Below are 22,359 nucleotides of genomic sequence, written 5' to 3' on the forward strand. Positions count from 1 at the left end.
GTTTCTGAGGGTGGTCTGCAGAGCAGGACAGCAGGGTGAAGGTGGGGGGGACTTGCCCTGCCTTTCCTTTCCTCCCTTTCCTTGTGTTCACAGTGAGCCCTCCCGGAGTGCTCCCAAGGAACCCCACTTCTGAGGCCGTGGGCTGCAGGGTGCTGCTCAGAGCCACCTGGGAACGCACAGCACCGCGCAGCCTGCGTGCCAGACACCTGAGCAAGTCGGTGCTTTGCGAAGAGAAAAGCTGACTGCTTCCAGCCCAAGGCTTTGCTGCAGAGGCCATCTACAGCCAAGCCCGTGTCTGTGCTCGCTAACGAGCTCTCCCCCCCAGGTTGTCCCCCGGGTTTCCACGGGGCCGGCTGCCAGCAGCGCTGCGACTGCGAGCACGGCGCTGCCTGCGACCCCGCCACCGGCCGCTGCCGCTGCCCCGCGGGTGTGCATGGCCAGCACTGCCAGGCAGGTACCGCCCGCCCGCCGTGCCCCCCAAAATCGGCAGCAGCCCCGGGTGCAGGCGGGCAGCACGTCCCTGCCCAATCCCCTCTCCCCAAACAGGCTGCGAGGAAGGAACGCACGGGGAGGGATGCCGGCAGCTCTGCGACTGCGTAGGGAACGCAACCTGCGACCCGGCCACGGGGCGCTGCCTCTGTCCCCCGGGGAAAACTGGCCCCAAGTGCGGCTCAGGTGAGGTTAGACACAGCTTGGGAAGGTGAGGGGGGGGGAATGCACTGGGGCATTGCCAGCAGGCAGGACAGGCCTAAGATGGATGCAGGCACCCTTTGTTGGAGCTGAAGACCCAGGGAAGGGCCCTTCCTACTTGGTGTGCATCCTCTTGGGAAGTAAGAAGGCATCTGAACAAAGGTATCCACCCCTTCAGCCTCTATTTGTAGCCAGATTTGAACACAAACAGGCGCCAGCCTACAGTCCCCTTGCATTAACACACCTGAAAGTCACAAGGCTGAGGCTGCAGTGCAGCAGGAGCACCCTACTGGGCTCGGCCGCTGTCCTGGCTCACCAGAGCTGGGGAGCAGGCTGGGAGGTGGTTGAGGCAAAAAGCTCGCTGCCTTGTGTTCCTCGCCACCACCACGACAAGCCCTGTGCGTGGCTCGGTGGGGAACGCTGGTGCCATCTGGCTCAGCAGGACCCGGCTGAGCCCTCCACACCCTGAGCACCTCTGTCCCCGCAGAGTGCCCAGCGAACAAGTACGGCCCCGACTGTACCCTCGGCTGCGCCTGCGCCCCCCACAGCTCCCAGTGCAGCGCCAGGAACGGGCAGTGCCGCTGCCTCCACGGGTACATGGGCCCGACCTGCCGGCAAGGTGAGCCCTGGGCTCAGCACCACCCTGCTGAGTGCTGCGGCATCCCAGCGCACAGGCAGCCGCCGTGCAGGGGTGCTGGGATCCCTGTGCTCATGCCTGCTGACCCCACGCCTGCAGCCAGCGGTGCAGACTGCAAGGGCTGAGCTCATGCCCCTGCTTCCCTTCCAGCTGTGCCAGCCCAGGTGCCCACCAGGCCCCCGCTGCCCCCAGGGGAGCTGCAGTGGACGGAGCACTAGGTCTGGCCGCCGCCAGCAGCGCCCTTGGTGCAGGACCCCCTGGAGAAGCACAGGACCTATTGCTGAACTTGTTTACAAGCCACACGCATTAATTAGTACCACCGTGCCAGACTATGCTGCTGTTCTGAGCGAGGCTGGCGTGCTGAGCACCACCAGGGCACCCGGGAGCTGCTGGGGCTGGACGCAGGACCCTGAGAGCCGGTGCCCCTCGTGCCGGACACCAGGAGTGTTTGCTTCTGCTCGGTGGCTGGGAAATTGCTGGCCTTCACCTTTTGGGTTTGGGTGCTGGGTTTGGGAGGGGGGAGGAGAAGGGAGGGAGGTTTGGGAGGGGCTGACATTATAGCCAAAAATAGGTATTTATGCAAAAATATTTATGGGAAGCTGCACAACAGCGTTGTCAAAGCTGGCGGGTGAACATTCCCAGCTCTGCAGCGCTCATGCCCAGTGTGGCACCACGCCACTTGGCTGTTCCTGACTCTGCAGCCACCCTGTACTGTAAGCTCCCATTTGCTGTGGGAGAAGGTGCTGGGCTCTGCAGCCAAGAGCCAGTCCCAAACCAGGGCTTTGCCAGCCCACCTGAGCATCCCACATCACCTGCTCCAGGGAAAAGCGAGCCTGAACCAGGTGCAGTCAGCGTGCTGTATGGCACGGCACAGAGCTCCTGTGTGGTCTGGTGAATGCACAGCCCTCGTTAGGTGTCCTCTGTCCTGGCCCCTGCGACATTCCCGTATTGTGGTGGAAGCCCAGAGGCTGAGAAGGGGCCGGAGGAGCTGCCAGGAGCCGCACAGCCACAGTCAGCAGCGAGCACGAGAGCGCTGCAAGGCTTAGGCTGCCACCTGCAGCAGCGGGGACAGTCACTGCCAGGGGATCAGCCCCGTGATGGGGACCACCAGCTGCCTCACCCAGCCCTGTCCATGGATTTGCACAAAGCCCCTGGGCAGACACAGCCCAGGACCCGGTGCTGTCGGGGGCACTGGTCTGCGAGCAGCAGTGGGACGCCCCCAGCCCTGCCTTTAAATTATTCCCCCAGGGGCCAACTGAAAATAATAAAAGAACTGTTTTCTCTTCCGGAGGGAATTTATTTTAATCTGTACATAACTTGTAATTTTTTGCTAATTCTTTTCTTATTTTGTTTCTTCCTTAACAGTATTTTTTGCATTAGATATCACTATTGTGAAGAAATAATGTTAATATAAGTATGTAGTGAAGGACCAAACTGGTGTCATTAAGGTTGTTTGTTGTATGATCGATAACCAGGGAGTAGGAAGAGTTTGTTAACGTGCCAAACGACCCCGATTAATCCTGCTATTCTTGCTGCCGATTCTCCAGACAATCATACGCCGTGTTACCCTTGCGGTCAGGTGCCAGCTGCATCCGACTCCGGTTCCTATTTATTTCCTTGGTGGGCTGGGAAGCAAAAGCAGCCTCCGCAGAGCCCGAGGGACGGGGAAGTGCTCGGCCCCACCAGGTTCATGGTGCCCAGGCAGCCCTGGGTGCAAGTGCCCAGCCCCATCCCCTGCCCTTCCACCCAAGGAACACAGAAACTTCTTCAAATTATATTTTTTTTAAACCATTTTTATTTCTTACTACAGAAACTTCCTTTTCTCATGTAGCTCGTGTCTCTCTCCTAGACTCTGTCTCCTCTAATTTAGCACCGGTTAAAAATTTTTAATTACTCCGCAATTAAGAGAAATAAACAGAAAGCCTCAGTGACTTTCTATTTATTTGGTCTCTCGCTCAATTAAGCTTGAATTCTGTTGCGACCTGAAGTGGTTTTTTTGCAGGATATTTCCTGAAACACACACAGCTGGGAGCAGGGAGTGCCCAGAACTCAGGCTGGGGCTGAGCCCTGTCCCTTTCAAGCTGAGCCAGCACCTCAGCTGCTTCTCAGGGCTTGTTCCAGGCTGGTCACATCGGAGGGGTGACCAGGAGCACCCGCTGCCAGGTCCCACGTTAACAACTGCTGTCACCGCGGCTCCAGCTGCAGCCCAAGCCCGACCACGAAACCTGGTGCCTGTGAGCGCCCGGTGCAGGCACAGTTCGAGAAGAAAGGCTCTCCTGCCTTCCTTGCCGTGGGCTGAGCCCACGGGGGTTTGAAGCCCCCTGGCCAGGGCCGAGGCATGTCTCTGTGGCACTGCTCCTACACATCGGTCTCTATCCGCAGCCTCTCCATCCGCCGCACGTTGCACTCCACCGCCGTGCGGTTCGTGATGGGCCGGGCGCAGGACTGGGGGAACCAGCCCCTCTCGCCGTCCCGCAGCCTCTCGCCCCAGCACCAGCCTAGGAGAAGAACGAGTGCTGATGCCATAGGGAAGGGTGGTGGCCGCCGGGGACAGGCGTGCGGGGTGGCAGCCGCAGGGTGGCCCTGCCATGGAGGTGCCCGCAGTGGGGCTCTGCTCCTGGCTGCTCCAAGCTGTGCTGCTCCCACAGCCCAGGGCTCCTCGGCTGCCCACCCGTGGCAGTAGGAGCTCCCCCAGTGCCCCACTGTCATCTGCTGGGCCACAGCTCCAGCCAAGGGCACAGACCTCAGCCCCTGCTACAGCTTCTTGGAAGCTTCTGAAAAATCGCTCAGCCCCCGGCTTGCTGAGACTTTTCCACCTCCGGCCGCTCCCCAGCACTTACCGTCCTCCCCGCCCAGCACCAGCACCACGTCCGCCTGCTGCAGAGAGATCTCGTCCGCCTGCTTAGCCATGTAGGCACGGGTTATCTCCACCTGGCTCAGGTCTGCAGGGCAGGACGAGAAAAGGGAGCGGGTGAGAAGGGACGGCCGCACCGCACCGGCCAGTGCAAGCCAAGCTTCCTGCCCTGCCCTGCATGCATGTGGGAGGCTGAACTGCAAGCCTAAACCTCCCCCAGGCTTCCTCCTGTCCCTCCTAGGAAATGTATTTGAGCTCTGAGTGAGGAAGAGGCTAATATCTGAATGGGAGAAACTCCTAACAAGCAAGGCACGGTACCCTGAGCTCTCCTCCTCTCCATCAATGCATCCCCAGCTCCATCGCAGGCAGGAGCGGGTACAAACAGGGCAGAAATGTGGGATTTGCACCCCCGTACCTCCTCGTGGTGTGGTGTCGGGCTGCTCCCTCTCTCTGTGCATCAGCGCTGTCACCCACCGTGCCCGGTCGCTCCTGGCAAGGGAAAACTGGGATGTGCAGGAAAGCCACGGGCAGCAGCGGCTGCTGGAAGAGAGCTCCCCAGCAGCACGAGGGCTTTCACAGGCAGTGGGACTGAGTGCAAGCACACATGCTGATGTGTGCAAAAGCACACAGACGTGGCCGCACTGCTGACTGTGTGGGGAACGTGTGATATGGGGAGCGTTTGGAAAGACAAGGGGGAGAAGCACAGCAAGGGGGAGACACCCACGCAGGACCCGTTCCGGCAGGACAAGCAGGAGGGGCAGGGCGCCATGCAGAAGCCCCCCAGGTGACACCCAGGGTTCATCCCCCGTGCAGCAGCACAGAATCCCACTCACAGCGTGTCCGCCGCCAGCAGCACCTCCTCCCGCCTGCCCTCGCTGTCGCGCTCCAGCACCACGCGCAGCAGGTGCCCCCCGGCCGCGCCGCGTGTGCCGCCCCCGCTCCCTGCCTTGGCGGGCGGGGGGGAAGGGGGCTCCGCCGCCTCCACCTTCTCCACTGAGACCTGGTCCAGCGTGGCGTAGTTCATGACCGTGTAGCTCTCCTCGCTGCAGCAACGGCAGGACGGGCACCTCAGAGCTGGGGGAAGGAGCCGCCTCCCCATGCTGGCCCGGGGGACCGCGCGCAGCGGGCATCACCCACAGCTCTGGTGCCCATCATGGTGCTGATGATCGGGGTTGAACGTGCTCTGTGCACTTGTGGGCCATTCCCAACCAGGATTTGGTTGCTGCCCTAACAAGAAACACCTCCAAAATGCTCACAATGGGGGAACCTTGAGGTTTCCTTAGGCTGCTTGGGAAAGCGAGGCTTGAATCCACCCAGCCCCTTCCCAGCGAGAGGCAGGGGTGCCCCCGAGCCTCACCTTTTCTTCTTGGTTATGATCAGGACGTCGTTGAAGAGGAAGAGGTAGCAAACCCTGCCAGAGCCCTTGCGGAAGATTCCTGCCTCCTCGGAGAAGAGCAGGTAGAGCTCACCCCGCTTCAGCAGCCAGCGGGAGGCAGAGATCAGTGGAAAAGGCTGAAATGGAAAAAAAATGAATGACTGATGTCCCGTGTGGCAGGGAACACCAAGTCAGAAAGCTGTGTTTGAGCTCACAGGGGACTCTAGAATCACAGAATATCCCAGTTGGAAGGGACCCACATTGGGTCCAAGCCCTGGGTCACAAAGGATCATCCCAAATAAAAAATCAAAGCACGAAGCAGTGTGGATGGACCCAGCCCCCACCGCCACCCATCCTCACCTTCTTCTTTCCGAACTCCAGCTGTTTCTGCAGGGTGTACATCTGCTCTGTCCTCTCCATGGCACGAGCTCCCTCATTGCAGTTCTTCACCAGCTGGAAAAAAACACAGGAGAAGGGGAGGATGGAGGAGGCTCAGCACACCCTGCCTCTGCATCAGCACGATTACAGCTGGCAAGGATCCCACTGCTGCTGGCTGCCTCTGACAGGAGACCTCGAGCAGGTCTCCAGGATTTCCTACCCAGGACATCACCAGGAGAGGCAGCAGGGTCTCTCTGACCACAGAGAAACCGAGCACAGAGCTTCACCAAGGGGCAGGACCAAGAGGAAGGACCGATCATCCGAGGAGGGGAGATAAAGAGGAGGCTGGCGATGGAGCAGGGAGCCACAAGGAGGTGATAACCAGCAGGGAAGGCAAATGGAGGTGGGGCAGCTGCACTGCCAGCACCAGGACCACAGCTGCCACTACTGCTGCTGCGCCGCTGCCCTGCTTGGTTCCCTGCTCTGCGCATAGATCTCCAGAAACGAGGCAAGAGCAGCAGCCCAGGGACACCACCACGGGGCCTCCAAAATAGGGAGAGCACCCCTGGAGAAGACAACAGTGAGGGGAAGGACAAAAGATGGCCAAAGAGGAACGAAGAGAAGATGACAAGAAGGAAAAAAAAATCACAATCAAGTGAAAAAGATGGGCAATAGAAAAGACGTGTGCATCCAACAGCTCTTTGGAGCAGAGAAATCTCAAGTGGCCCCATGAAAGAAGGAAAATCAGAGGCCAGCCCCCAGGTGGGGACCGGGGTGGTGACACGGAGCGCCGGGAGGGAGGGAAGGTGGTGGTGGCTGTCCTCACCTTGCTGATGGCTTTCAGAGCTCTGGTGGCAGCCCCGTACGCTGCAGTGCATGCTTTAGTTTTTTGACACACAGTCTAGAACGTCAAGACAAGATGCTTTAGTGACACTGCAAGACAGAGCAGCTGCGCATTGACGGCCTCCTGGGCTTTGCGGAGGCGATGCCTGCTCAGACCTGGCAGGGGGACAGGACAGGACAGGACAGGACACGCGTTCAAAGCACGACTGAACAGTGCTGGTGGCTGCGAATCCGGCTCCTGGCAGGGCTCTAACAGCAGCCACGTCTGTGACCATCACCTCGTGCACCAGGCATCCACCCGGCCCTGCTCCCGAGGACCCCAGGTACCAGCGGTCCCCCTGGCAGATCGCTGCTTGGCTCAGGGAGCCAAGGAAGGGAGCAGCAGGAGGTGCCCAGCGCTGCCACCTCTGACTTACTTACATCTAACAGCAGGGGAAGCCGCGTTACTCGCTGCATGGGGAGAATGAGAAATGAGATCATTGGCAGCCCTCCACATTCTGGTTTCCTTTCAATTTGTTTCAAGGCCTCTTTAAATAGGGGGTTTGTGGTTCTGGAACGGGACAAGAAACCTCCATTAACGTTGCTGTTCGGTTATCAAGACTTTCCAGAGGATTTCCCCGCGGCAGGCTGGCAGTGCAGCTCCAGCACCAGCCCGTCCTGCTCAGCGGGCACAGAAAAGGGATCGATCCACGGGCAGGTGATGGAAAAATGACTGGAGATGCTGAATCAGCCAGAAGTTGGGAAGAGCTGTCAGAAACGGCCGGCACCACGGGGACAGCCTGGACAGAAGCAGCCTCCACGGGCATCCCTGAAGCACCCCACACCACCGCCCTCAGCAGCACCCGCTCGCAGCATGGCTTGGTTCAGCACGGGGCAGCACTGCCCCCAGCTGGCCCCCATCCCTCCTCTTCTCAATACACAGCCCAAATTCCAATCCCACACCACACAGTACAGGTCTTAGAGTCTCGGTGCTCAGCAGGACACGGCCCCGAGCAGCTCAGAGCCCTGCGAGCAGCCCCCCAGGAGCCCAAGCACACAGCACGACTCACAGCAGCCTCTGCAGTGTCCTCTGCTGGTACACCTCGTTGGAGCAGTAACTGACGTAGGGGTTGAAGTGCTTCGAGGCGTGCTCTTCCACGATGTCGCTGATGTCGGGCATGACGAGGTTCTCCTGGTGTCGCTTCTCCAAGTCTTCAAAGAAGCTAGGGGCAGAAAGCCAGCGGCCTCACCGCATGCCTCACTGGGGCAGGGCCGAGCGGATTTTTAGCTGGCCCAGGGGCAGCTCAGCCTTCCCACCAGGTGCCTTGCTCTTGGTCCCGTGGCATGGCCCAGCTGGAGGCCCTCCCTGGTGCCTTGCCCCTTTTCCTCCAGCCCCCCTTGAACCTTTACTCCCAGGGGTCTCCCCTCAGCTCAGGCCTTTGCTTTCTCTTCCCGCGGCCCTTTGCCAGCCCCAAGGGGCACCTCTGTGGCCAGGATCGCAGCTGGCATCTGTGCAAAGTGTCTCTGCGGGAGCAGAGCAGTTCTGGGGCAGCAAACGCTTTCTGGTTTATGAGTTACAGAAGGAGATTGTCCGGGGGAGCTAACAGACCAGAGCGACACACAAGCTGCCAAGCTCGGTGCACTTTGCCATGAGCAGGCTCTGCTGGGACCATCCCCGCAGGCCAAGTGTCCCAGAGCAGAACAATTCCTCAAATTATTCGCTCTGAAGCGACATTCCCACGCTGGGAGTTTTCCCCAAATTGCCGCAGCTGAGATGTGCACCAGCTGCTCGACTTTCCCCGCAGCCACCCATCCCCATCCCCCAGGAGGGTTCTGCGTGCTGCAGCCCCCCGCGAGATCCCCCCATGCCCAGCCCAGCTGCGGGGACCAGGAGCAGGAGCAGGAGCCCCCTGCGCCCCCACACCGGGTCTCACGGTGCTGCCCTGCCGTGGTGTTCCCACAGCACCCGCTGCAGCTCCCACCCCCGGGGGGCAAAGGGCGAGCTCTCGGAGGAGGCAGTTCCAGGTCCCACATCCTGTCCGTCTGGCTGGGAAGCCCCCAGCTGTGAAATTCAGCAAACAGAAACACCCCGGGCACGGTGATGGAGCAACAGGAGCACTCCCGCTTCAGTGCCCGAGTGCAGCCACGCGACTGCTCCCCGCTACAAAACCTCAGGGTGAGCAGAAAACGGCAGGAGGGCAGAACGGTGCCCTTCACCCCGGGCACCAGCACCAGGACGATGCTGAGGGGCTGCCTCAGCACCATGGGGCTGCTGCTCACACACGGCAAAGCAGCGGCGCTCCGCGCTGCACAGCTTCACCGGCGCGGTGCCAGCACCCGTGCACTCACCTGGTGCTGACGGCCAGGATGTCGCTGATGTTGGAGAAGAGGTGGTGGTGCTCCGTCTGCGTCATGGTCTCCTTCAGCTCCTCCGACTTCATGAAGTGGCACACCAGGACGCTCAGGCTGTGCATGTAGGAGTACTCGGACGTGATGATCTCGAACATCGCCTGCAAGCAGCGGGGCGGTGAGGAGGCAGTGGGGCAGGCTGTGGCACCACCGGCAGCAAGAGGGGTGAGCTCCAACTTGCTGCACCTCATTTACATTAATAACGACCTTATAGCATGTAGTAATAACTCACATTATTTGCATTAATAACGTCTGGAAACTTTTTCCAAGCATCCCCTGATACCATCTCGTGCATTGCTTGGCCTACACCAACGTCTGCATGCTTTCGGACAGCCCCGAAACCATGTTGCACCATGAAGATGCTTTCCCTTCTGGTGGTTGATCCTTTGGAGCAGCTGGAGCTCCCGAGATGAGCCCCCAACACCACCCGCCCCAGCAGGACACCCCCATGCCCCCACGGGCCGCTCTCACCTCCTGCCGCTTGCGCTCCTCGGGGGTTATGGTGTCCAGGACGCCCGCCTCCAGCACCTGCAGGCAGCACAGGGTCAGCTCCGGCTCCCCACAGCCCCAAACCCACCCCAGCAGCTCCTGTGCTCGGCAGTGGGAGTGCTTTGCAGGCAGGGATTGCTCTCCACCAAAAACACCAGCGGCCAGAGCCGCCTGCTGGGGTGCCTCAATGAGCGCAACCGCAGCAGCTCGGCCGGCATCTGCCCAGACCTGCCAGGAGCCCGGCGTGTCCCAACCAGCACCGGGCTGCCCCAAAGCACCCCACAGCCGGGGTAACACCGCTCACTATTGGTTTGGCAGCTCAGACAGCTTTTAAAATACACTCTGCTCTATTTCTTTTTAATAAGCAGGTCACCTTCTGGTGCAATAAGGGCTTTCAAGAACAGATGAGCAGAAAAATAATCTTTCACAACGTGGAGACTGCTCGGGGTGCAGCCTGGCCTTCCCAGGTGAGGGTTCCCAGACCCAGCAGAAGGCCCGGGGAAATGGCCTGGAGGCAGGAGGCGAGCTCGCACGGCTGCTCCAGGGTTCAAGGACAGCAGCTGGGTGAGGCGGTGCTGCTGCCCAGGGCTGCACTCGCCGCTTACCCATTTCCCCCGGGGAATGCAGGACGCGGCCAGGAGCCGTGCTCCTGCTCCTACCTCCGGCAGCTGGCTCCAGGTGACCTGCGCGGGGCGATAGCTCTGCACCACGATGGCGGCGTCGGGCGGGGACGGCTCCTCGGGGATGGGCTCCTCCAGCAAATCCTCGTCCGACTCGTGGCTGACCGAGTTCAGCCCTCGCTCGCGGATTTCCTGGTACAGCCGGGGCTCTGCGGCGGGGAGCACCGGGGGGTGAGAGCAGCCTCCTCCCGCCTCGCCTCCCACCACCTCCCCACCCCAGTACCCAGCGGCAGCTGGGCCCAGCACCTCCCCGCTGAGGACTTTGCACGGCACCAGCCAGCAGCTCTGGCTGCCGCCAGCCTCCGCAGTGTTTGCCCTGAGCAAACAGAGCTGGGAGCATTCCCGCTGCGAGCGCGGCTGCACCCTCCTGGGGAGCGGGGCCACAGCGCTGCTGCTGCAGGTGGGGAAGCGCGGGGGAAGCGGCTGCCCTGGGCCAGCCCCACACGTGGCAAAGGGGCTGCCAGGGATTCCCTGCGCCTTCTGCGTGGGCTGGAAAAAGGCACCACAGAGCGGCTGGGGAGGAGGAGAAGCAGCACTCACGGTCCTTGAATGAGCCGCCCCGCTTCTGCACCCGCTTCCGCCCGAAGGTTCTCTGCGGGAGGAAGAAGAGGAAGAGGAGAGCTTGACACCACCGCGAGGAAATCTCGCTGCCACGGCAGGACCACACAACCACAACCCTTGCCACAAAGCTCGTGCCAGGGTCAGACACCCACCGGCTGTATTCCGGGCCCTGGGAAGCATTCGGCTCCCTCAAGAAGGGGAGCAGCTCCCCGGGCAGGCTGTTTGCAAACACCACCCTATTGTCTCAGACCGACTGTTGTCTACATTGTTGTTTGCTGTACTGAAGTGACTCAGCTTTCACCTCGCATTATCAGGGTCACAATCTGAACGATCCTTTGGTTACTCCGCTGCCTTTCCCATCCGTCTGTCTCGCACCTGGACTTTGCCTGCTCGGCGTCTCGGCCCTCCCAGCCCTGCTTCGCCCACGTCTGGGTGCAGGCCCAGGGCCCCCGCCCGGCCACCCCGCCTTGCAGGCCCGTGGGAGCCCCGCAGGAGCCGCAATCCTCACGGAAGCTGCAGCAGCTGCTCCCTGGGGACCCACAGCACCCGTGGGTGACAGCCCGGCTGCCTGGGCTCAGCACACCCTGCCAGATCCATGCTCTTGCAGGCAGGAGATGCAGGAGGAAAGCACGGCCCCTGGAAGCAGCTCACAGCCACGGGGCCCAAAATAAACGGGGTGGCAGCGGGCACAAACCCACCTTGTTCCTGCCAGGGCTGCGGGCAGGGGGAGCGCTCCCCTCCTCCAGCACCGGCTTCAGCGAGGCGGCGGCGGCCTCTGGCTCTGTCTCCGTGCCCAAGCCCTTCATGGCAGCACGGTAGGACATGTTCCTCAGGTTGCGCTTCAGCATCCCCCGGCCGTCCTCCTCATCCTCCTCCTCCAGGGAGATGCTGGGGATGGACGCCCGCTTCTGGTCTGGCCACGCGGGCTCCTGGCTGGAGCCGGCCGCCCCCGTGCTCGGGTGCCGCGAGGGATTCTTGGTCTTGGTGGAGACGGCCAGGCTGCGGGGGATGAGCTGCTGGGTGCCCACCTTCAGCGCGGCCGGGCTGTCCGTGCTGAGGACAATGCGGCGCGGCTCGGCCAAGGGGAAGGGGCCCAGCGGTGGCGCCGAGTCGGGGCTACGCGTGCCGGACGGGGAGGTGGGGATGGAGCTGGGGGGTCCCTGCCGCAGGGGGTGGCATCGGTACTCCAGGAGCAAGGGCTTGTCGTCCGCATTGCTGCTGTGGGGGCTCCGGGACATGGCAGCGGCTGGAGAGCTGCATGAAAGAGACAGACGGACAGACAGATGGACAGACAGACAGAGGGCTGAGTGCCTTCTCCCAGCAGCTGGGGCCATCACACGGCATCGTGTGGGGACATGGGGACAGGGCCCGGGCTGGGAGAGGAGCAGGATGGAGCCCAGGGTGCTGTTACATCCCCGCTCTGACTGGGGGCATCACCTCGCCCCTCAGCTGCTGAGCGGGTGTGGGTGGGAGCCCGGCAGCCCCCAAAAAGCCAGGGACAGACGGGGCTGACGGGTGCTCCCCCTCCGCTCCCAGCATTGCGCGGAGGCAGGGTCACTGTGGGTGCACCCCCCCAGGCCTCACTGCCCTCCCCGTGCTCTCTGCCCCCCCTGCAGGGCCCAGGCACGCAGCCCACCCCTTCCCCACCGCCTTCCAGCCCAGTTTTGGCCCCCTGCAGCCCCTCCCGCCCCAGCACCCAGCGCTCCCCGTGCAGGGTGCCACCGACCCAGCTCCTTCCCCGTCCCATTACGGAGCTTAAGGGAACCCCACGGCTGCGTCCCTCCGACCCGAGCCCTGCCCGGCCCCGCTCCGAGCCCCGAAGCCCCCCCACTGAGCCCAGGGTCCTCACCCCGCTCGCAGGGGACCGGGACGGGACCCCGGGACCCCGCGGGTGGGGGACAGCGGCCGCGGGTGCTGGGGGCAGCCCCACGGAGCCGAGCCCCGCAGCCCCTCCTGTGCTCGCCCCCAAAGCACCCAAAAGCCCCCCAAAAAACCCCCCGGAACGCGGGAGGCCCCGGCCTCCGGCTACTCACAGACACCGCCTCAGCCCCGCCAGCTGCGGAGGAGGAGGAGGAGGAGGAGAAAAGGGAGGAGGAGGAGAAAAAGGAGAAGGAGGAAGAGCAGGAGGAGGAGGAAGGGGAGGAGGAGGAGGAGTCCCGAGGCGCCAGGAGCCGCCGGGGGCCCGGCCCTGCCCGGCCTGGGGTTGGAGGAGCGCAGCGGAGGCGGGGGTGGCCTCCCTCGGTCCCTATCCCGATCCCAATCCCGATCCCAATCCCGATCCTTATCCGGATTCCCAGTCCCGATCCTGATCCCAGTCCCAGTCCCAGTCCCGGTCCCCGGCCCCCTCCGTTGCGCGGTGCTGGGCACGGCCCCGCTCCTCTCCTCACTGATCGGGGCTGCCGAGCGAGCTCCATGCGGCTGCCCCGCGCTGTCCTCCTGCTTTTCGACGCCTCACCAAGGAGCCGGGTCCCCAGGGTGCTGCTCCCAGCCCCAGCCCATGCTCCTGGGGCACCCCGACCCGTAACGCCTCGCAGGGAGGCCGGGGAGCACCCGGTGCACTGAGGGGCGACCAAAGGCTGCTCCGCCAACCCTGCTCGGGGTCTGGGCAGCCACAACCAGCTCCAGTGGGCCGGGGATTGTTCCTCGCTCCGGGCACACGAGGCTCAGCCTCGCAGCTGGGTCTCCAGTGGCTGGAAGAGGCCACAGGCTGTCCCTGCGTGGGCATAAAGCAGCCGTCCGGAGCATTTCATGGCCCCAAGGCGGCGTTTGGCCATTTGGGGTAGGGAGGGCCCCAGGGCCGGGCTGGGGGCAGCCACCCCGCGGCCCAGTTGCCTGCAGGGGCCGGGCTCTGCTCCGGGTGTTTACTGGGAGCAGATTTTTCCCTGACCTTCTCTTGTGCCCTCCGCTCTGATTTTTTTCCCTGTTAAAAATGGAGCCTTTTTCTCCCTGGTTTATGGAGAATCTCAAGTGCTTTCTGGATGACAAAGTCCACTTGTCGGCAATATTCTTCTAAAAGACTCCGCTCTCCCCTCGCCAGACAATCGCTCTATTATCAGCGCTTTCTTATCTGAGAGGTTTTTTTCTTTCCCTCCGGGGCTAATAAGGAGAAAGCTGCCGGCCGTCACAGAGCTGCAGAGGGCTCCTACTCAAGAGTTCAGCCACGACTGAAGCCCTCGCACGGCAAACTCCAGGGAAGTGCTATTATGCGGGAGGTGGGATCCCATCATTTGATCACGCTGAATGACTTTTTGAAGCAGAGACCATTCACCGGTTTTGTAATGCACGTTGTTAGCTCAAAGACCCTGCTTTCAAGTCATTTTTGCTCCCGGTGCCCCCGCTGAAACATCTGACCGCTATCACTCGATAGTCGCTAACTCGCCGCTCTCAGCTGTGAAAGGAAAGAGCCTTCACCACTCCCAAACCGCTCCTCAGCCCTTCTGCAACCCGGCCCCGGCCCCGTTCTTGCTCTTCCTCCTGGGAACGTTCCCCCGAGGAGGATGCAGGCACGGCCGGGCGGCAGGGAGGGATGAACTCTCCCCCTACACGTCCCTGGTAGCCCTGTGCTGGGGCGTGCTCTCCGTACGGCGCCCGTACAACTTGCACCAAAGCTTACACACGACTTACACCACCCCACTGCTGCGCCTGGTGCTGTGCCTCTGCCACTCCTCCCAGAAAAAAGAAGCTCAAGGACCACTGCTTATAAAAGCACACAGGTTTATTGCATATCAATCTCATGTATAAATTCATTGTAGCATTGGAAAGATTACATTTGGTATACATTCCTATTCTACAGCATTAACCTCAAAATCAGCTTTTTCTATTCATTATTTTAAAGGAATTTCTCTACACAAGTACATTTGTCTTTTATCACAAGCATCAAAATGAAATTTGTAAAATCGCTTCTTTAATTATTTTCTACACTTCATATCTTTTATTTCATTATGCTCCCAACAAAGCGATTTCATATTAATTAATAACTGCCAACACTTTTTTTTTTTTTTCTCTTCCTTGGCAGTTCAAGGCTTCTAGCCTCGGACGCAAAATCTAATCACATATACAATAAGTGCATCTACGGAATTTTTTTCTTTTTAATAAAAATTTCACAAACAGACACAATAATGACTGCTAAACACAAGTCATGCACAGTTTACTTATAAACATAACAGAAGCAATATACAATCAAGAATGATATGGAACAAGCACCATCCTCTTTCTCAATGTTTTTTAAACATTATATGAAAACCAGACATTTACAATTGATTTAAAAAAACACTATACAGTCCTAAAGAAAAAAAAAAAAACCTAAATCATATCTGTATTGTAACAATGGGAAAAGGAATGACATGGGATGCACAGATTTATGATTCTTGCAAGCACAATATATATATGTTTTAAATTACATCTTCTGCAGGCTGGAAATGACATCAGGGCAAAACATCTCTTGCTTTGAAGAGAGCAACGAGAATGTAAAAGACATTGAGAATTACTTTCAGAATTACTTTGTTCACATGTGAATTGCACATTTGGAAATCAAAGCTGCCTTTTTTTTCTTTTTTCATTCTTTTTCCAAAGTGGTAATAAGAATTAATGACAGAAAAAAAAAAAAAAAAAAAAAACATAATCTCGGAATCATTCAATAACATTTTAATCACAGTATCACTCAACACTACAGAGAAAAAGGTTCATGGCTTTGTGAGCACACCACTGACCGTCACCCAGGAGCAGAGGGTTTTGCCCTGATGTTCCCAGCACCGTGCCGTGCTCCCCGCCGGCTCTGCGGCAGGCGGCGAGGCGCAGGCTCCTCCACCACGGTGCTCCCCCTTCCCCGCCACACACACACACACACAGTACAGCACGTAAAAATTGAATGTAAGTCAGTAGGTTGAAACTGGCTGAGGGGAGGGGGCTCACAATCCAGTGCTTTGATGCTTAGAGTCTAAACACGTTCACGTCGTTGTGCAAGTGCTTTCCAAACGCTTCGTAGGAAGTGAGAAGCCGTTTTCAAGAACGTCTACCGAGAGCCTAAGTGCTGCTGAGGGAGAACCCGAACGCTTCCACTACTTTGTTTTAAGCAAGACAGAAACCAAGCTCCGCGTTTTATCCTGGGATGCAGCTTAGCAGGCCCAGCTCGGGTTTTGCTGTTGAACCCTGCCTGGGTTGGGTTTGCTGCTGGCACCGAGCCGTGCCTCTCGAGCCCTGCTCCTCTCTGCCGTGACCACGAAGGAACAGCCCGCAGCCAGCACAGCACAGCCCCACGGGACATCCCCGGGCACCGAAGGGCACCGCAGGCAGCTCCTGATGGGTGTGCACAGCTCCCATGGGTGCACCGGCACCCTCAGCACTGCCGCTGCTCCATGGGCTTTGTGCCCCAGCCCCGGCCGTTCCCATCAGTGCTCAAAACCTCACAGCTGAGCCCGTGCCTCAGGCCCGTGTCCTCCTCTGCGGTGGGCTCCCAGGGAGGGGACACGGCCCCGTGGTGCTCAGAAGCCCCTGGGGACCAAATGTTCTCGCTCTGCATCACACCTCGCGTGGTGCCCTCGCCTTCACACGAGCGCCAGGCTGTACTGAAATCGCTGCAACTACGCGCCTGCGGCACCACACCGCCATCGGGGGGTCCTGAGCACGCCGGGCTAGGGGCATCGGGTGGCCTTAGGCACTACAGCTCCGTGTCCCCTGGAGCCAGGGGGACCCAGACCTTCCCCACTGCCCGTGCCAGCTCCATCCTGACATACACACGTCTTGGGAAAGATCCTTCAAAGCTGAGTGACCGCTTTTGTCCGAAACAGCAAAGCAAAACCTAAACATCTGCTACGAGCTGCAACACGTTTTAAGTGCAATTGAATGAGAGCTACGAGATAAATGGAAACCAGTGAGGCTTTCTCTTTATTTAACTGTGGAAAAATTAAAACTTGTCATCAGTGCTAAATTAGAGGAGTCAGGAGATCCTAAAGCAAACAGAGGCACTAGCTTGAGAAAATGGGAAGAAAACTGAATTAGGAAAATGCAAAAAGAAAAAAAAAATCATTTCATGATTCAAAAAGCTCTATTTTTCATGTCCTTGATCCCTGGCTGGCGCGTGCCCCCAGCCCCTGGCCAGCAGCAGGGAGCTGCCCCCCAGGGAGCCGCCGACCTGCTCCTCTGGAGACACAACGCGACAGAACGGAGGGCTGAGATGCTGAAGGGAAGACCAAAAGAAAACCAAAAAACCAACCCACAAACCCCACCGTAACATTTGCATTGCTCAGTACTTGGCTCACGCTTTGGAGACCAGCTCGCTGCTGCTCCGGGGAGCTGAGCGCGATGCCGACCTCCTTGAAGCTGCCTTCGGTGTCGCGTGGAGCCCTGTGGCAGGGCGAGAAATGTCCCAGCACCTGCTCAGGGGGGGCTCGGCTCGCTCCGGGCACGCAGGAGGCCAGCAGCAGCAGCAGCAGCGAGGTGTTTGGGCTTCCCCAGGGCAGGGACAGCTCTGTGCCACCGCTCGGTGCCTCCTGGCGCCTGGGAGCCGCGGGGCTGAGCCGTGCCATGGCCGAGCGCTTCCCTGTCCCCCTGTGGGCACGGGGCTGGCTCTGCGGAGGCTGCTTTTGCTTCCCAGCCCACCAAGGAAATAAATAGGAACCGGAGTCGGATGCAGCTGGCACCTGACCGCAAGGGTAACACGGCGTATGATTGTCTGGAGAATCGGCAGCAAGAATAGCAGGATTAATCGGGGTCGTTTGGCACGTTAACAAACTCTTCCTACTCCCTGGTTATCGATCATACAACAAACAACCTTAATGACACCAGTTTGGTCCTTCACTACATACTTATATTAACATTATTTCTTCACAATAGTGATATCTAATGCAAAAAATACTGTTAAGGAAGAAATAAAATAAGAAAAGAATTAGCAAAAAATTACAAGTTATGTACAGATTAAAATAAATTCCCTCCAGAAGAGAAAACAGTTCTTTTATTATTTTCAGTTGGCCCCTGGGGGAATAATTTAAAGGCCGAGCGCCTGGGCAGGGCGGTGCTGTGGGGCTGGGGGCGTCCCCGTGCCGCTCGCAGACCGGTGCCTCCTGACAGTGCCGGGTCCTGGGCCGTGTCTGCCCGGGAGCTTTGTGCAAATACACGCAGCAGTTCGGCCTCCGCTGCCTGCTGGATTCAGAGCCTTGGGCACTTTCACAGGGTGATGTGGAGAACCAAATGGGAAGGGTAAATTTTCTTGGAAAATACACCGACACCACTAGTTTACCTTTTGTTCCTCCTCTAGCGAAACACCCTAGAGACGCTTTCTTCCTTGGGTGGCCTGAGGCTCCCGGCTATCCAAAGCCAGCCTCAGGTGTGCTCTGGGGTGCAAAGAGTGAATTACAAAGGGTCCCTAACCAAACCTCCACTTTCTCTGAGTAGCTCTTTCCTTCGTTTCAGCGTGCTGGAACGGGGCTCCCGTGTTGTGCTTCTCCATCCCGGCCTGGCACAGCACCTCCTCTCTGGTTTCCTTCAAAGTCGGCAGAGCCTGAGCACGCCAGGTACTCACAGGCAGATATCCTGACCACCGTGTGCTGCTTCTCTGAAACCAGCCATCAGCCCAGCCCTGCAGGCAGTTACTACCAGATACGAGACCTGCTAGAAGCACACGGGCACTGCAATACGCCAGCCCCGAGGGGAAGGCTCCTCCTGGCCGGAGCACCCCAGCGTTCGCTCGGTGGCAGCAGCAGGCTTGGAAATTCTCATTTTTATCATGTTGCAAATAGCAAATTCTCAGGACACGCATCCTAAATTTTATCCGTATAGCCAATGTTGCTCTTTGGAACAGGTCTAATCACTTCCCAGACCGTTCAGTAATTCAGCTTTACCTGCAAAATCACCGCTGCAACACCGGGTTGTAATCACAAGGCACAACAGCACGAACATCACAGCATTTCTGGAGGCTGCTTAGGGTCGGTAAAAGAGATGAGACTTGGAAGCAATTTGAAATCACTCATAAAAGATCTGTGAGCAATTTTAGAGTCAGAAAGACAATTCTGTTCTTGTATGTGCTCGAATAGTGGGTTGAACCCCTGACACTGCTGAAGCAAGGGAGCTTTAATCTTCCTACTACAATTACAGGCCCACTGGCAGTGTGCTGCCCATAAACAACCACCCAGCAAACCAAAACAACGGCAGGAGTCAGAAATCTCTGCCACAGCTCCCAGATACTGCCGACACCGAGAAGACACCACCCTGAAGCAAACCCTGGGAGAGAAGCAGAAGCCACGAGCGCTGCGCCGCAGGCTGGACCTGCCCGCCCCCCCTGCCCCCCCTGCACCTCTTGGGCACGGATTTACCCGGGGTGCTCACGCCTGGGGAGGTCCAGGCAGCCCTGCCATGAGGCACAGGGCCAGAGCAGGGTTGAATGCCACCACCCTGCTCGCCAGAGATTTTCTGAGCACGGATTTTGTTCCGAAGCACTCGGGATGCTCCGAGCACAGGCAGCAGCTCGGGCTTGCAGGCACTGCCAGAGATGGGAAGCTTTCCCAGCCTTGCAGTGCAGGCACAGGCAGAAGGGCTTTCAGGGCACAGCCAGTGACTGTGAACCACGTATTTGCATGACACACCAACAACCCAGCCTCAGCAATGCTCCAGGCTGAAGATTTCCCAACCGGGACACCGCACGTAGCGTAGCATGACCGCAGGCAGCGTGGCCTCGCACTCGAGAAGCTTTGGGCTGTGCCAGTACGTTTGGTTGGGAACAAAGGATAGGGCATGTTTCTGTGGGAGTGCACAAGTTCAGATTCTTTTTGAGGTCAATTAAATTTACCCTTCCCTGGTGTAACTCCCGTGACTGTCAGAATTGCACCAGGGACAGGTCCGATCTGGCTCTGTTTCCTTGCTACCCCGTTATTTGGCTGAGTTGAAAGGATTAAGCTACCGAATGGTTTCAAGACGTGATTTAAATGCGGGCTTCACTGGCGCAGTGATACCATCTTGTAATGTTAGAGGGACCAATTTGATTGCACTGTTGCAATTCATGTCTTGCTTATGCTATTCCTACAGGCAGAAATCCTGGGGCTGCATCAGTTATCCAGTTTTGGAGAGGTTCATTCTGATAAATTACAAATGGAAACTCTGGGCGGGTAAAAATGCAGGACTTGTAGGTCGGATGCGACAGGTTTCTTTCTCAGCCAAAAGTCCAGGCGACTCCTGAGGCCCTCTCATCCATCTTCTGCTTGCTGGGATTTTTGCTAGGGTAATTGCAGCACCACCGCCTCCTCGCTGGGACTCTGGCCAGTGCCTTGTTGACCTCTCAGAGGTGGTTGATGGGGTTAAAGGTCCCCGACTCTGAAGCTGCTCCTGCCATGTCCAACCAAGCACCCAGGGAGTTCTGGGAGGACGTGTGGAGGGGAGCGTTCTCAGACAGGGACAGCATCATTGCATAAGCCTGCAGGAGAAGAGAGTAACGCAGGGGACGTGTGAATACGCACGCAGGACAGGCTGCAGTAACCTGTGCGAAGCACAGCACCACCTCACCAAACCCTAAGACTGCCAGCACCCTTTGGCCTGGGCTAAGAATCTTGCCAGCGTTTAGGAACACAGGCATGGAAAGCTCGTTGGTATTCCCAGTGTGCTCGTATGTTCTTGTCGGGTCTCTGCTGCAGGGAAGTGGTTGAGTGTCTGCTGAAAAACTGCACGGAGACTTGTGTTTGCTACCTAAGGATCTGCTCGCTTCTCTAACACAGATGCTCTCCCTCTTCCAAGAGTCATACACCCTTGGCATCCTTTCACAGCCCAAACAAATGTGAGGCCTTGGGTAGGCGACAGCCTCGTGTGCTAGAGGTAAAATCCACCTCTGACATGTAACAGCAGAGGACAGTTCCCCCCATCCTGCACTAGCTGCTGCAAGGATGTTCCCACGTGTGAGTGCAGTGGTGGCCGTGCAGCACCCACCCAGGCACAAGCCTCTGCAGGGCAACAGCCACAGAGCACACCTTATCTGGGACCCTGGTACAACGCTCAGTGCAGTAGGACCCTTAGCAGTGCAGCTGTGACGGTGCCAACACCAACTGGCATCCAGCTTCAGCCTCTTCAGGCTGAGAGTCAGACCTACTGGTCAGGTCAGCACACCGCCTGCTGGAGGTATGTGCTGAGAGAGGCTCAGCTTGGCAGTGCTAAGGGCACGCACACTTCTCTAACTGTGTAAAAGACAGAGAGCTCCCAAGGAGTGCTCTGCTGCTCACACAAACGCTGTTTTATGACTGCATTCCCTATTTCAGATTATTTATATTACTTATGGTCATTTAAGCATAACCAGGCTTGCACCTCAGTCAGTATGAACCTGGTTCAAAAAGCACAGACCCCCACCAAGCATCAGACAGACCTTAAAAGTAGGACGAATCTGAAAGGAGCAAGCTTTCCCAGGTAGTTAGTACATTTGCCAGATTAGTAGCAGGACACATGTAAGAGTCAGGCAAGTGGCTTGTGCTTTACTTAGTTTCCCCCAGAAAAAAGCCAGGTCCTACCTTTGAGCAGTCCCTTCCCCAGCTTTAGCCCTAGCACCTACCGTGGAGGACAAAACTTCACAAATTCCAGGTGATAATAAATCATAAATCTTGTTCTGCATGGCAGCTGCATTAAGCTACTGCTTTGCTGGGCACTGAGCATAGATTTCAAGACACATTCTGCTGCTTGACAGTTAGAAAAGGACTGCAGTGCAACAGCTGAGCTTATCCCCCGTATTAAATATCATCAAGCCTCCACTAACGTACTTGGCACTTGTCAGGACGGACATTATTCACACCCTTTACTTTACACCACGTTCCATAGCTAGGTGCAAAGTGGTTCTCTGAAAGCAGAAGCCCAAATTCTCTACAGAGCCAACGATGGTAGCTGGGCAGTAACTCCGAGCACCTTTCTTAGAGGCTTACGGTTAGAAGCGTTGAGTGTGAGCTCTGCTGTCCAGCACAGTGAAGCATAAATACATAATAGTCAGAAAAAGACATTTATACAGACAGATAAAAACAGACAGATGCCGCTATCTTGCTCTATAAGCATGTTCTCACGACACAGGCTTAGTGATAAATTGACCTGGCGACCTAGACCTGACGCCCACTCCATTTCTTCTCAATTTCTGTATAGTTGCACCAAGACACAGTTCCCACACGATTCACTTATTACAGTCAGAATTCCTTCTCACTGGATGGGGAAGAAAATAAACCTTAGCTAAAGGAGGCCAGCTGCTTGCTAATCCTACGGGACGTGCTGGCGGCAAGCTAGATAAAATGTTCTGTCATATACCCACCTGGTTTTTAGCCTGCCTGTACAGAGTCTGTTTTATTGTCTCAGAGTCTAAGGTGGAATTAAACACATCTTTAACTTCAAATGCTTCCTCGGCTGCTTTGCGAAGATCCAGCCCCTTCCCAAAATTCGGCATCTGCTCCAAATCTAACAAGCCGGCTTCGTCCTCCTCAATACACCTGTACCAATGACCAGGGGAAGGGGTTGACCT

General features: G+C 57.8%; 3 protein-coding genes across 4 annotated transcripts in view; 1 reads left to right on the forward strand and 2 right to left on the reverse strand.

Moving 5' to 3' along the window:
- The window catches only part of MEGF6 (multiple EGF like domains 6), a gene marked incomplete at both ends in the record, with an annotated part of 72,150 nt that extends 70,605 nt beyond the window's left edge, over positions 1-1,545 (forward strand). The window contains 4 exons of the mRNA XM_084300246.1: positions 326-454; positions 547-675; positions 1,178-1,309; positions 1,478-1,545. Of these exons, the coding sequence (XP_084156372.1) occupies positions 326-454; positions 547-675; positions 1,178-1,309; positions 1,478-1,545 (458 nt within the window). The remainder of the gene's footprint in view (positions 1-325; positions 455-546; positions 676-1,177; positions 1,310-1,477) is intronic.
- Positions 1,546-3,685: 2,140 nt separating this feature from the next.
- On the reverse strand, positions 3,686-12,133 carry ARHGEF16 (Rho guanine nucleotide exchange factor 16; the record flags this gene model as incomplete). The annotated part of the gene is made up of 14 exons (XM_084300111.1): positions 3,686-3,825; positions 4,168-4,269; positions 4,597-4,670; positions 5,015-5,224; positions 5,539-5,693; positions 5,917-6,009; positions 6,761-6,835; positions 7,198-7,327; positions 7,827-7,979; positions 9,106-9,266; positions 9,637-9,693; positions 10,314-10,483; positions 10,875-10,926; positions 11,594-12,133. 14 exons carry the CDS (start codon positions 12,131-12,133, stop codon positions 3,686-3,688), a joined length of 2,112 nt encoding a protein of 703 aa, XP_084156237.1.
- Positions 12,134-20,160: 8,027 nt separating this feature from the next.
- Positions 20,161-22,359, reverse strand: part of PRDM16 (PR/SET domain 16) — a gene marked incomplete at its 3' end in the record, with an annotated part of 276,617 nt that continues 274,418 nt past the window's right edge. Inside the window, exons 16-17 of one of the 2 annotated variants that reach the window (XM_084299999.1) lie at positions 22,153-22,327; positions 20,161-20,238 (exon numbers count right to left, since the gene is read on the reverse strand). In XM_084299999.1, coding sequence (XP_084156125.1) covers positions 20,161-20,238; positions 22,153-22,327 — 253 coding nt within the window. Of the gene's footprint in view, positions 20,296-22,152; positions 22,328-22,359 lie in introns of both variants that reach the window. The other variant, XM_084299998.1, reaches the window with a different exon arrangement.

Source organism: Netta rufina (genome assembly GCF_964035555.1).
Source record: "Netta rufina genome assembly, chromosome: 22".
Taxonomy (NCBI): domain Eukaryota; kingdom Metazoa; phylum Chordata; class Aves; order Anseriformes; family Anatidae; genus Netta; species Netta rufina.